The sequence below is a fragment of the Aythya fuligula genome, chromosome 20, assembly GCF_009819795.1.
Source record: "Aythya fuligula isolate bAytFul2 chromosome 20, bAytFul2.pri, whole genome shotgun sequence".
Lineage (NCBI taxonomy): Eukaryota > Metazoa > Chordata > Aves > Anseriformes > Anatidae > Aythya > Aythya fuligula.
In genome coordinates, this window is record NC_045578.1 from 7,533,735 (window position 1) to 7,548,527 (window position 14,793).

Below are 14,793 nucleotides of genomic sequence, written 5' to 3' on the forward strand. Positions count from 1 at the left end.
GAAACATCTTTTTAATCATTGTGGCAACATCAACTGCTTCTCTGGATGACTCCAAGTTAAAGATATTCTTTGTACAACTGAGGAAACTTGTTTCTCGTGACTTTTGTAAAGTGATTATTAGATGCTAAATCTAATAGTAAGAGAAATAGTTTTCTTTTTTTATGCCACAGCTGTCGCCAGTTGCTGTGGATTTCTGCATGTCAGTATCCTCAGTTTCTCTTTTGTTGTGCTTCAGCATTTGTAGGTATTCTGTGGCTGACAGAGGTTTCTGGCTTGTACAATGCAAACAAAAGTCACTGTTTCTTCTGTGTTGTTTCATGTTACCAGCCAGCATTAAAAATCTGAGTGGCTGCAGCCTGCTCTGAAGGATTCTCTGGGCTGAGTAAGTGGAGTTTTTATTTTTATAAGAGAAGGAATAAAGCTTGACCTGTCCTCTTCAGCCCTTTAAATGTGTTAGATATCTCTGCTTCTCTTTTTATCTTTCAGTTTATATAAAACCTTCTTTTTTCCTTTTTTTTTTTTTTTCTTTTTTTAGGGGCTGTAAACTGAGTTATTTGGGGGGAAAAAAAAATGAAGAGTACTGCCAGGCCTTGGAACGCAGTGGCAAGGCAACCGAGTCATGGAGTTGACAGAGGAAAGTCGCTTTCTACCACCACCTCAACAGGAATGAAGACATCCAAGTCCTCGACTTCACTGGCCTTTGAATCTCGGCTCAGCAAGGTACTAACCACTTTCTTCAAGGCAAAATATATTAACAAAATGTGTTGGTCACAATGGCTCACAAGCATTTTTTGATATCTATCATTCCTCATAGGTATTTTTCAGAATAACCTTACTTTGCCAGAAGTTTGTTGCTATATAAGAAAACAATAACACACCTGAAATGCCGCTGCATTTGTACTTTCATAATTAGCAAACAAAAATAACCTTGTGGCCCAAATACGGAGCAAGATGACAGTGATGAAAAGAGCCCAGGGCTTCCTGGTTATAACCGTTTCCAATAGTCAAGTGTAGCAAACTATATATAACATGGTACAGCACCTCAATCAACAGGAGATCTAAGCATCACTGATCTTCACAGCCACTCATGTGAAGGATTAATTTCCTTATCTTGCTTCGTAGACTCCTAGATGCCCCAAGCATCTTATCAATAGGGTGTTTTAGTCTCCAGGCAAGTTTTGTCATCGGAGTATTTGTGTAATTGCTGAGGCAAGCATCTCTGAAGGAATGCTACTGAAGAGACTAAGCAGGAAATCTGATGTGGTTGATTTGTGTCTGGTGTTAAATGTCGAGGATTTTCTTCCAAATTACAGATAATATTTTTCAAATTGCTGAACATTTGCAAATGCAAGATGATCAATGTAGTTTCCCCAAAGAAACAGAAAAAGGCAGCACAGTTGCTGCTGTTAAAAGAGGGTGCATTGAGTAAGTTACTTCAGATGGTTTGCAGGGGTTTCTACATATCAGAAAGTTCAGATTGTTTCTTTCTGCTAGTAGGAGGGAGCTGACAAAACCTGTGCCAGAAAGCAAAACGTTAGATGTTTGGTTTCCTGGGGTAGATCAACACCAGCTTTTGAAACTTGCATGCTCACGGGGTCCAGGAAACCACAGACTCTGAGTAAGAGGAAGAGATGAAAGGGAGAAGGAATTGGAGTTGAGAGAGAGATTTCATTTTGCTTAAAGATTTTATATTTAGGAACTTCTAAACAGAGAGAGCTCCGCTTTGCATTCATTTTCATTTAACCTAAGGAGTGGTTTCAGCCTGTGGTTCATGGGCTCCCTTGGTGTCCCTGGACACCCTCTAAGGAAGGCGTTTGATTTGTGAAAATAGTTTAGGTGAGAAAAAAATGAAAAAAGGTAGAAAAATACTGTTCCAAGGAGGATCTAGAGCTTTGGTCTTTTAAAATGCTTAAAATATTTCTCTTGAAATTATTTAGAAGTCGTTATTAGAGGTACACAGGCCGTTATGGAGATTCCCACAAATGGGGAAGCAGCTGACCAAAAGTTCTGAGATAAAATGCTACTTCTGCTTGTTGAAGCAACATCATTTAAGTGTTTCTCCTTGGATCTTAAGTTCATCATGCTTGACTTACGTGGTTTTCAGTATGCATTTAGAGTAAACTTGCTTTAAAAGCAAATCCCCCTCCCAAAAACAACGGCACAGCAACAATGGCCCATTGTTTTCTCATGTACAATAAGGCTTACCAGTAAATTAGTGATATCTAATATTTTTTTAAGACACTTACTATTAAACAACGAGTAAAGCAAATAGTTCCCCTTCTTCCAAGCTTATGAAATATATTAGTATTAATCTTCAGAACTCTACATTTCATCTGTCCCGAAGAACAATGCTTTTCTTTGCTGTGAATGATTTCCTTGGTGGCCACATAACAGAATGCTTTCTTGTGAACAGATTTCTGGTTTCTCTTGTACTGAGTCCTACAGTCCCTCGCAATACCAATAGCATTAGGCCCCATCACGCTATTGTTGGCCAGCTTTGTTCACTGCTTTTCCATAAACAAGGAGCTCAAGTAGCTGAAATTATGTCATGTTTAAGATAAAGGATTTCCAATTTGTAATGGTGCTAGATCTTATAGTGGCTGCTTCATATTACTGTGGCAGCCTGAGCTTCTCAGCTAAGTTATTTTGGGGTTTTTGCTCAGTTTCCAGCATGTTCTTTGTTCATGTTAAAAAAAAAAAATAATAAAAATCCTGTTTATGTTGCCAGAAAGTTTGGTGACTCCTGTTTGGGAGAAACACAGGAAGAAAATGGCAGTTATTGGAATAGCTCAGATGCCTCTCTTAAGAGTCTGAGGTCACCACTGGAGCAAAAGTGAATGATCCTGAATGGCGAGACAAAAGCCAGCAGGATCCTGTTAGGATCCTTTTTTTTTGACAGACAGATTAAGTGTGGGGCCAGTTATTTGCAGCTTTGACCTGTTCTGTGTGTCAGGCTCTGCAGCTGGCACTTAGATGCAGAAGCCTAATTACTTCAGTAAACGCAAACCAGTGAGGAAATATGATGACTGCTATTTGGGGCAGTGTCTGAGAAGCTGGAGGTACCCAGTAGTCTGCTACTGTAAGCTATTTTCTCCCACCAGCTCAGTTACTTGCTAATTTAAACAGTCTTTCCTGGTTTTCTTCTTTGTTATTGGAACAGTAGTCTCATAACCCACTTCATAAAAATCTGGAAAGCAATACAAATAATACAAAATTAATTAAATTATTTAGTAGTGTTATCAAAGCAATATTTCCATTGGGTTACTTTACAGAAACAGTCCTTTTCTCCCAGGCACCTGGCCTCTTGAACAGCTTGATGGGAACAGCCAACATTTTAATCTTCTGCTTGCTTATAACATCTCTTTCCTGCAGCTGAAGAGGGCGAGCAGCGATGATATGCTTACAAAACCAGGGGTGACAGCAGCTTCTGGAGTCTCTAGACTGAAGAAGACCATTACAACCGGAGCCATTTCTGAGCTTGCTGAGAGCCGGCTGAAGCCCAGCACAGGTAGGTACAAAGATCCTGGACCAGTGCCTGCTTTATGTGAAACTGCTTGGCCTGCCAAGAACCTGGTGGGCTTCCCTTGTGCTACAAGGTGGTGACAGCTCTACCATCCCCCTGCAATACTCAGCGTGCCGATGGGACCTGCTGAGCCTTGCAGCCTCGCCTTTCCGAGCATCCTCCAGCCCCAGCTCCCTCTCCCTCTCCCAGCTCCAGCTCGGGCCGAGCCCCGAGCGGCCACACGGGGGTGCCCTCGTCCCGTGTGCTCCTACCGGGGGCGCAGCTCCCTGCTTGCAAAGCAACGCGGCCAGTTAAAGGTTTTTTAATTTATTCAGAGATTTTTTTTAATTATTATTATTATTTCCAGCCACATCTGTAGAATTCTATGCTCTCCCTCTACTGATTGAGCAGAGAAGTTAGCAATCTTCACAGCAGAGATGCAAAACTAAAAAAAAAAAACAGCGCTTGATGTATAACGTGTCCTCCTGAGCTGTGTCGTGGCACGCTCTCTCCCTCAGTGTTATTCCTATCAGCTTGTGCCTATTGGTTTCAAATCTAAGCCTGTTTCTAGAGGCAGCGACACCATCTGCATACCAAGGACTTCAGTGCAAATACTCTTCTCTCCCCCAGGAGCTCAGCAAATGCTTGCCTTTGTCTGCTCCCTGGTGGCATTTCCAGGGGAATGTGAGATGTTATTAAATTTGATCGTGACCTCCCTATTTGTCACAGCCTCTGCAGGGTTTGGCTGTGTAACAGAACAATGAAACTAAACAGAAAGGGATTTCTTGGGGGGAGGGGGAATATTTATATACTTCCCTCTACCCCCTAAAGAGCATTTTATAGGAACCCAAAGACAGATCCTGCTCTGCAGTTAATCGGCGTGTAAATCCTCAAATTTAATAGTGACTACTCACATCCAAAGATGCATGAGATTTGCCAGCCAATAAAGAGACAAGATGCTAGCTAAAGAGGCATGGGAGGAGTAACAAGGGGAGAAGAAAACCTGCACAGATGATGCAGCATAGGATCCCGGGAATACAGCCAAAGAGACAGCACTGCAGGGAGTACGGAATAGAATACATATGTCAGATACACAAATACCAGCACTGGAATAGAGAGCCCCCTTCTGCATGTGTGGATAATAACGGGGTGGGGGAGGGATAAGATTTATGATGATGACCGCTGTAAACACAAATGGTAAAATGGTTTATGGAGGTCAAGTTACACCAGGGTATTGTTTTCTCAGTTTAAATTGTATCGTTAGAACTGACCTCATACGTTGCTCTGCAGCAACATTTGTAGAAATATGAATGAGAATATTAGTCCTGAGCAAAAAGAGTCTGAGGATGGAGCTATGTATATTGCACAGATAAACAGGAAGAATATATGTGCTACCTCTGTCTAAATTCTTGTTTAGCCTAGAGGGAACTGGCCCAGGTGTTATAGGGGCTATCCATAGGGGTATGTACGAAAAGAGCTTTATCTTGCATATCTTAATTTTCATAGTGGTTCCAAAGTCCAAAAGGGTGCTTGGAAATCTAGGCAGACTCTGAGGATATTTGTCACTATCATGGTCAGTAAAAGGTGCTAGATACAATGAGCAAGGTTACAAGGCTGAGTGCTAATTCTAGATGGTCTCACTGTTACAAAATGCATATTGGTATTTTTTCCATACAATATATTGTTGCTTAGAGAAAACTTGAAAATCAAATATGACAGAGGACAGAACATGTTCCTGGAAACATAAGTAGAAAGAGAGAGTTTCAGCTGCTATTCTTCACTGAAACAGAATCCCAAATAATCTGATTGTGATCAAGACTGCACTGCAATGCTAACTGACTATGGAACTGACCCAAGTAGGAATGTTCCTGTAGTTGGGAAATGCAGATGTTTGTGTACACAGCCAACTGAGTAAATCTTAATTTTGTTCTGAAACCACTTTCTTTGGCTTCTCTGACTGCCTTCATCAGTTCTGCATTTTCCTTTAATGTCTTAAAATGCAGACGTGGTGTTTTTTAGGTTGGGCTTTCTTTGTTATTCAAGTGAATGATTTGGTTAGTTTACTGAAAGGATATTATACGAGTTCCAGGTATGTTCTGGTGGTACTCAATTGGTATTTCAGTATTGTGTGAGAGAAAAAAAAAAAATCAGGTATGGCAACTAAAATTAAAAAAGAATTGCTTAGGTTTCTTTCTTCTTTGGGTGTGACTGTCTGGTATTTGTGTGACCTTGAGCAATAGCACGCGTTCCAAATGCTGCAGATAATAAATAATTGACACCAAGATTGCTTGTTTAAATAGGGTTGTTTGTATGCTGCCCTTGCTGCAGTTTAACTTATTCATTCTTGCCTTTTGCTGACATGTGCTACCCTTGTCTGCCTCGTTGGAAGCTAACGCAGTAAATCATAAGCAACTTAAAGGAAGATGAGGCCACTCTCATGTCTCCGTTCTTGGCAAGTGGAGTTGAGTAAAAAGAACTGGAGAAGGACTCTGGCTGGGGGTTCTCTGCTGTGATGTTTGGCTTTGTCACTGCTTGGCAGTTTTGAAATCCCCAAGTAATGGGAAATGACAGACAGGGAGAAATGTCTTGGATTTAGCTTCCTTATCCACAGTGTTATATCTGGCAATACAATGCCCTGAGATATCAATTTGTTTTTATGTTAAAAAGCACATTTACAGGGCTCTTGCATTGCTTTTAACGTGTCAGGAGAGGAAAGAGCTGGAAAAATTGCAGAACAGGAGGAAGAAAAGGAAGAGATTGCTAATCTTGGAAAATGTTTATTTTTATGCATGTACTTGTAAAGCCATTCAATCTCTGAAGCTATAAATTGTTTTAAAATGTTTAAATATAGAAATCTGAAACTCCATAAGTAACTAGGACTTTCTTCTCCTTTAGTTTTAGGACTACAGGCAATCGGTGATTTTTCAGGTTCCAAACCTTCAAGGTTTTTAAGCCAAATAACTTTAAATTCTGCTATTTCCCAGAGAATTTCAAAGCTTCTTATATGGTCATTTACTTTTTGTGAAGAGCGTTGCATGGTAATACTGGCATGCAAATAGAGAATTTGACATTCAGAAAGGTGAAATCACTTGCTCAATAGATCCTAGTAGTCATTCCAAATCCTGTCCGTCAGTTCTCTTTCACTCCTTACGAATTCCCGATTCAAGCACTTTCTGAAAATTTCCCTTAAGGCTGTCTAGTTTAATCATGTTCATATGCTTCCTTGCTGTTATTTCAGTGCCAGCAGCTATTATCTGTCAGGTTCAACAGCCGGGGAAAAAGTCTTGTGCTTGTGTATTCTGGACATTAGAAAAGAGCAAGAACCAGGAATTGTGACTGGGCGGTGCTGTGAACGGGTAGTATGAAAGCATCCCCATTTCACACAACTGTATTGATTTTTATATCAGCTGTAACATGAAGTATTACTTATCCTTGAAATGTAACTAGCAGATAGCCGTGCTTGTTTTCCCAGGCTGCTTCATCAGCCTATTTCTTTAATCCTATGTAAAGCCTAAATCGATATAGAACTACTTAATTTGCCTTAGAAACAGTAGGAAATCATCAATGATGATGTTATAATCATCTAACTTACTATTTCTAGAGATCCTTAGCATTTTATGGAAAATCGCAGAGAATCACAGAATCATGGTCAATCATGGTTGATTTTAGAAGGGACGATGGTGTACGGTATTGCACATTAGGTATGTTTCTTTCCAATCAAAATTGAAAATGTTGCAGCCTAGACATTTCAGAGCTTCCTGCGCATTTATAGAGTTGTCATTTCAATGTTCCCACGTGAGAATAATACATGGAATCCATCAATATTACTGCTTTTCTTTCTGCTACTTGTCTCTTTGGCCAGTGTTTGTCATTTTTCCATTGTGGGGTAACTCTTTAGACTTGGTTGAAGCTAATCCAGACTAAAGCCTTTTCTATGTGGTCAAAAAAAATCAAGCAAAAGTATTTATCTTAATAAATGCTTTTTTTAAAAAATTCAATGCAAAATCTAATTGACAGTTTTAATTCTTCATAAGATGCTAACAGACCCCAATTAAAATGGGGAAAAAGGAAAGTGATTTCCTTTTGAAGGACAGCCCTCTGTTGACCTTGGGACCTTTCTACTCCCCCATACATCAGTTTTTGACAGGGTCTGCTTTTTGTGATCTGTGACAGATCAAAGGACTACTGTAGGTTTGTAGAGGATTGCTGGGCGTTGCATTCAGCCTCGTTACTGTCTCATTTCTGTGAAAGATACAGACAAGTGTGAGAGACATTAATGAGACTGGTGCATTCTGTTCCACGAGGCTTCACCAGAAACCAAATGACTGATCTCATCTGGGCTTTCCCAGGAACAATAAATATGCTTTGAAGCTTCTTCTGGAAAGCTGGTTGCATTTTGCTACCCCTTCCATGTACAAGAGACAGCTTTTGCATAATTCTCCTTTTATACCAAGAGAAAGAGATTTTTAGCTCCAGAAATTAAGAAGTGATATAAAAAGGAAAGGAGGACGCGAGGGGGGGAAGGGGAGGGATGCTTAGCCAAGATGTCATTCAAATAGGCAAGAAGTACTGCAGGAATTTAGCGTGCAATGTAAAAATATGTCTGCATTTGCATCCATAGCTCCACATGTAGCTGCATACACATACTGACATCCACATCTGCATGGTTGGTTGTAAGGTGTTGGTGCAACTGTGAATCTGAGCCTTAACCTCTCATGTTACAAAACATTATCTGTGATTTCCCTAGGTAGGAAGTAATCAGGCAAAGTTTCAGCACCATTTTAGGAGATTTTACCCACTAACCTGTAAATGTAAAGGGCCAGAATTGAGGTAGATCAGATTTGGCATTCCACATTCAATTTATGGCATCTGATTGATTTGTATTTTACAGTCTTTTGAGGTGTTTTTTTTTGTTTACTCTGCATGCCTCTACTGTGTAAGTAGTTTGAAAAATTCAGAATATCACTGTTTCATACTTCCTACAATGAAGGTGTAAAAGATGATGCTGGCCAAGGAGCTAGCTCCTCACATTTACAAGTACAGAAACTATACCTAGGATATATTACAATATGTGCGCTGCGTAGAGAAGGGCTGAAATCTCCAGTTTTCTTAGATGTCTCCTATTTGTCAAATTGTTCTTATTTCTTCTTGCAATGAATTTTCCCTCATGATATCCTGCACGCTTAAGTGCATCTGTTCACCTCTAAATAATTTGCTGGAAAAAGTTTCTGTACAACATTTGTTGCCATGTTAAATTTCCCTGTTTCTTTGATCTCTGTTCTTTTTTTTTCTGTAGCCCATGGACAGTTCTACATCTTGGCATTGCTTGGAATGGGTACTGCTTCATGTGGCTGTTCTTCAGGATTCTTGTTCTGTTTTGATAAATACTGTGGTAGGATATCTTAATGAGAACAGGCACTTACTCCAGTAGGGCAGAAGGAGCTCACTAGTTCTTTAATAAAAAATCAGAGTCATGTTATTAAACTCTGATAACTATTGGCTTAAGATCTCAGACTCATGATTCCTTGAATTATGGAGATCTACTGATTGATGCTCTTCCTGTTCTAAAGGTGGCATGTGAGGCTTGACTAGCATAATTATTCTTTTGTTCTGTCACTGGGTGTGTTATGAGCCGCCTTCTATAACCAGGAATGGAGTGAGCGCAATTCATTACCGTGACTTGGGATTTTTGATACCTGAGTCCGTTAAGGATAACAACTTCTTTGAGAGACATTCACAGACTGTCTGCAGTCATCCTGCATTATTAAACAGGTGAGAATTAACTTGTGCTGACAGCGCAGTCTGCAGTATGTTCCATTGTCGTTTTTGCTGCTCTCCTAATGTACTGCACAATTTACATTTACTGCACTGAATCCTTATTAAAACATCCTAATGTTTTGCAGGCAACTTTCTGTTACAGCAGGCTGTGAAATACACAGGCTTTTCTCTCTTTTGTATATTCCCTGAGAATGACTCCACTGGCACATGTTTACAACCCCAGGACCTGAGCCAGTTAAGAGGATTCAGTGTGTGGTAGGGATACTGAAATGCAAAATCTTAGACTGTAATGACTTGACTCATTAAATTGTTAACAGTTAATTGACTCAAGCCAACGCATACAGGGAAGATCCATTACAGCTCTAAACAAACTGTGAAGATCACAAGAGCCTTGCTAGAGATAGCAGAAAAGAGATCATGCTTGGATAGTCCTAGAACAGTACGCATCAAGGATCTCTTGGTTTGTGTTCATTTTCAGGCTTCTCTGCTGAAGTTGTTCAGCAAAGTCAACACAACCTGGTGTTGACTACCTGCCGTAGGTTAATAATCAGCTTTTCCTTCAGCTGGTTTGAAGAGAAACGATCCCTAGCACACAGTCTCTAGGCCTAAACGTATCACAGCCAAACTGCCTTGGCGGAGTGCCATTCTGTTTGCACTTTGAGAATGGGAGGGAGGGAAGGAAAGGAATGCAAAGCTGGCCTGGTCTAACAAGTATGCATATCGGGAGAGGGCTTGGCATTCCTTCTATTATTTTTTCACTGTTTTTTTTAGCAGCTTGTGGCTTACACCAGATTTTAATATTATCAAGTAAAAGGGAAGGCTTGACAGCTACATCTCAGATGGATTCATAAGTAATATTAGTGCTCGTAAAGTCTCCAGCGTTAATGAAGTAGAGCATGGTGGTGTGAACACTGGCATTGATGAGCACTGTACGTACTTAAGGCCCGTTCAGTTTAGTTCAGTCTTGACCAGAAGGTCCAACCTCTGGAGGTCCTGCTCAGCATCTGTAACTTCTTTAGGTCTTAGCCATGTGAACAGGCTGTCAGTTCCTTGGTTGCTGGAAATTTGGGAATATTCTGCAGCTCTTTCACCCTACTTTTGACAATGGATTATGGTTTGAACTTTCAGCAGTTATGCTTGCTTGCTGTGCTGTGCGAGCAGGATGCAAGGAGAGTTATGTCTGCCAAGTAAGTCCTGTCATTTAACTAGTCATTTGAAAAAGCTGAGTATTTCACACCTTGAGTAATTCATTCCTATTCTTGCTGTATAGAAAAGGCGTGTTTGTGTGTATTTTGCTTGGCAGTCCCACAAGTGGATGGTGCAAAAGATGAGTCAGTCTTTGTGCCTAGGAAGAAACCAGCTCATCTACATTATAGTGATGAAATTGTTTGTTCATTCACTTCTTTGTATTCCTTTATTACTGAGGAGAAAGGTGAAAATGTTCAGATAATAAATGGTTGCTTAAAGATTTAGCCATGTGTCTGTCATAGTTCATTACCTATGAACCATGCTGGAAGTTGTGTGCCATATCCCTTTTTCTTTACCCTCAGTTTCAGTTTCAGGCTTCATAAATGGTGATCTTGGCCTCTGTGGTTTCTGCTCAGGCTAGCTTTATTTTAAAGCTCACACTCTTCCTTTCGCTATGGGCTTAGCCTTGCAGCCTTTTGCCTGACGTAATTCTTCCTATCATGGTGTCAGAATTTTCTGACTCATGTTTCATGCTGTTGTCAAAGATAGCAGATTGGTTCTTCCAGTTGGGACACTTCTGTTCAGATTTCAAGTGTGTTTGCTCTGACTTGGTGATTATGTTTTATAATTGCTGCACACTGTATCCCACACTATACTGGGAGCCTGATACCCTATTCCCTCTGTGTTACAGAAGTAGAAAGCTGCTGATGAAATAATAAATGGTCAGTGGCAGGATATATCAACCCAAGGTTATACTGACTAATGCAATTCTTCTGGAGAATCCTGTTGAAGAAAAGCAGAAGTTGCTCTTTAATCTGTAATAGAAGAAAATCTTTGCCTTGGAGATAGATATCAAGAGTGGTTGGAGGACATTTAGATCTGCACCCTTGAGAAAACTGGCAGCATGTTTAATACCTCCTAATAGGATGCAAAGTTTAAGAGACTGAAAGATGACTTTTAGAAAAATAATGCATCATCAGTCATCCTTTTTTACAGAACTTATAGGACTTATTCATTAAACAAAGCATTTTGTACTTGACAAGTCATAAAATATAGTAGACAGGAGTTTTCTTTAATGTTATCCAAATATAGACAGATGTATGAAAGCTTTTAGCTTCAACCATGAAGTGTCAGAGCAAGAATGATGAAAAATTACAATTGACAACTAATTCGCCCTGTTACACTGAAATAGTAGAAAAATTCTGGTTTTATCCTACTGAACAATCTCCTTTCTTATTTGAAACTGTGGATTCACAACAGGCTGTCTTAATTTCTGGATGCTTTATTTTCAGTCTGGTTTGAGCCTAAGACACATTAGTGAGCTATTTTAATTTGTTTTTAACCCTCTTGTTGAAACCAAGACTTGAAGAAGATGACTGCGTTAATTATCCACGCAATGGAAACTGCTGGAGTCATTGTGTTCTCGCTTCCCATGTACGTCATGGCTCCTCTGGTAGCGAGGAGCATCTTGAGTTCTTCCTTTGAAAGATGGGCACTTGGCCCGTCCCTGGGGATTGAGCAGCCTCACGCACCTCTCCTTGCTCTACAAGGCATGATCAAAAGATACTGATGATAGAGATATGCTACGTAGTTTGTATTTGTGATGAAATTCACTAGTGTATGCCTCAAAAAACACTCTAGCCAGTGACCCCTCTGCAGCCATGGGTCCTCTTCATATGGCTGTGCTGGGGCACAGAAGTCCTGTTAAATTTCCAAGGCAAGTTCAGGTCTGTGGTGGAGCTTGGTTTTTGGCCGGAGAGGGGCTGGGTGAAGTCGGTGCCTCCCTGAGCCGCCTGCAGTTTGCTCCTGCTGCCTCTAAGTGGCCTACACTGCTCGGTGAGTCGCTCTTTCTTTCTCTGCGAGCAAGCTCCCTTTTTCTCTGCCTCTCTCTCTCCCCTCCTTTTATTCCAGCAGTCAGGCAGCTAATTAACTGCACAGGCCGGCCTTCAGTGCATAATATTGTAATGAGGTAGGAGGGAGAGCCACAGCTGCTCCAGCATGAGCAGCAGGCTCTGTTCCTGGTGCCAGGAACTAGGAAGGAGCTGAGGTTTGTTTTTTTTTTTTTTTTTTTTTTTTTTTTCCTTTGTAAGTTGACTGAAGCGTAGACCTTCCGAGCAGATAAAGGCAGGTCTGCCTCCGAGAGCATGAGCCGGGTGCTGGGATCCTAGAGGAGCCTGGGGAAGAGCTGGCCAGGGACCGAAGATGGGCAACCAGCCTGGGCGAGCCGAGGAGCACGACCAAGGTCTGTATGGGCCGGGCTGCTGCCTGGCCATGGCCAGCCCCTGCGAAATGCCGGGGCTGCTGCCTGCAGCTTTCGGGGCTGTAACCGCAGGGCTCGGGGTTTTGTTCGCGGGGGGCTTAACTGCAGCGTCCTACCGAGCGGAAAAAGAGGCTGTTGTCAGAGATAATGCTGAGGGCTTCGAGCCTGCTAGTAAAATTACAGCTGTTTACCTTGCGAATGGTATTCATTGCTGCTCCATACCTGAGCTCACAGCATCGTCCTTAGGGAATTTCTGAAAGAAATCCTTTGCTGGTCAGAACGGAATGCCTACAAGGGAGGGACCTCGATGCCTGACAGATATTATTTCACGTAGTCTGCATGATGCAGCTAAAAAGTTCCAAAGCTTATTTTGCAACGTACATGCAACTTGCTAGGATCTGCAGCTCGGTGTGTTAGTCTTTACAATTGCTTGTGGCCTGCGCCCTGAAATTTTCCAGGCGGTAGAATTTAAAATGATGCCTTTGTGGAAGTCTTCCCACCATTGTCTTTTCAGAAGTGTAGTGCTTTGCATGTTAAACAGTAGCAGATTTTACAGAAAGCCAAGAGCTAGCGTCAGGTATATCTGCTTCCCTTTGTGCCAGATGTCTGTAAGATACGCTAGGAAAAGACAGTAATTCATTCCCTATGCTGAAGTACTGTTTTGGCTGCCCTTTGGTTTAATTTGTTTGCTCCTCTAATACTGAGTGAGGAAAAGCAGTAGGCCCACGGATCTCAGCGGTTAGTTTCTGTTCGAGCTTAGAATGCTGTAACGTACAGAAAGCTGGCATCGCTTGGGTTTCCTGGCACTTTGCACCTTAGTGTTTCCATGGGAATTCCATTCACAAAATTTTGTTAAAGTTGTTACAGCTTGATCGGGGATTCTCCATCACTTTTAGATATATAGCTGTTGTTTTAAAAGCAAATACATGTACCTGATCTCTACTATCGTGAGGAAAAGCAAGGGGCAGACACCACTGCATTGCTGCTCTGGGATCTCTCGTAACAGATCTGCCCGTGAGTGCTGGAACAGCAGTTAGGTGTAGTGGAGAACTCTCTAGCAGTATGTTAATCAGCAGGCTAACGAAGAGCACAAAAGCTGCCAGTATCCAGTCACCAGCAGAAATGCTGCCCTAAGGGAAACCTAAAGTTCAGGCTAGGAAGTATGGCTGGTACAAACCCAGGATCTGCAGTCATCCCACTGCAAGCTGGAGAAGTCCAGCTGAAACTAAACACATTACCTTAATTCCAGGAGGGATAATGCTGATTTAAACTAAGGGGGAGATGGATAATGGCATGGGAATACACTGCTAACTTCTAGTCAGAGTTTAGGAAAACTGGCCGTGATTTTTCAGGGCCAGTGGAGGAATTTGAACAGCTTATTGTTATTAACGTAGATGATAAATGAGTGTACAGACCCCCTGTGCATTTTGAAAATCTTTCATTCTTTGTTTTATCTTGTCCTGTGATTCCTTGAAGGGGGAAAGGGTTATATTTCTGCTGCATTAAACACTTTTAGAACTCTTCTCAGGTTTTAAGTGTAGGCTATACCAAGTCTTGTTTTAATATGTGCTCACAGTTCATAAGGTACGAATACTGAGAGAGAATTTTGTATTGAACAACATGCACAAGACTCGGTTAAATTATGAAAAAAGTTTCAGGATCATCACTGCTGACAGAAAACAAATCTGACAACGTATTCTTTGTTGTGTGTGAGAGCTCAGGCATTGGAAGTCAGGGTAATGTGGTGACATCTGAAGTAGTATTTGTGTTCATTTTTGACAAATAAGTGAAAAACAAGTTTTTGCATCGTTTGAGTGTGATAGACGGACAGTGTATGTGTTTGGCTTTGTTTCTGCTTGGACGAGCTTAGTTCAGCTCTTAGTCAGAAACATGTAACTCTTGAATAATTGTGGTTATTCTAAATTTGGTCCGTTTAGAATAACTAAAATAAGACCCAGAAATGGGCCTCTTTATTGATGTATTTACTTGAGCTCCATCTTTAACTACAGTCAAGTCTTGACCTGGGTTTCCCCTTATGATACTCAGAGTCATCTCGTTTGTTTCT

General features: G+C 41.1%; 1 protein-coding gene across 3 annotated transcripts in view; it reads left to right on the top strand.

Annotated features, from left to right (window-relative positions):
• Positions 1 to 542: 542 nt before the first annotated feature.
• SPECC1 (sperm antigen with calponin homology and coiled-coil domains 1) overlaps positions 543 to 14,793 on the top strand; it is a 74,327-nt gene continuing 60,076 nt past the window's right edge. The window contains exons 1-2 of one of the 3 annotated variants that reach the window (XM_032200955.1): positions 543 to 720; positions 3,373 to 3,508. In XM_032200955.1, coding sequence (XP_032056846.1) covers positions 571 to 720; positions 3,373 to 3,508 — 286 coding nt within the window. In that variant the 5' untranslated portion in view covers positions 543 to 570. Of the gene's footprint in view, positions 721 to 3,372; positions 3,509 to 12,546; positions 12,711 to 14,793 lie in introns of those variants that run through there. The other 2 variants (XM_032200957.1, XM_032200956.1) reach the window with 2 other exon arrangements.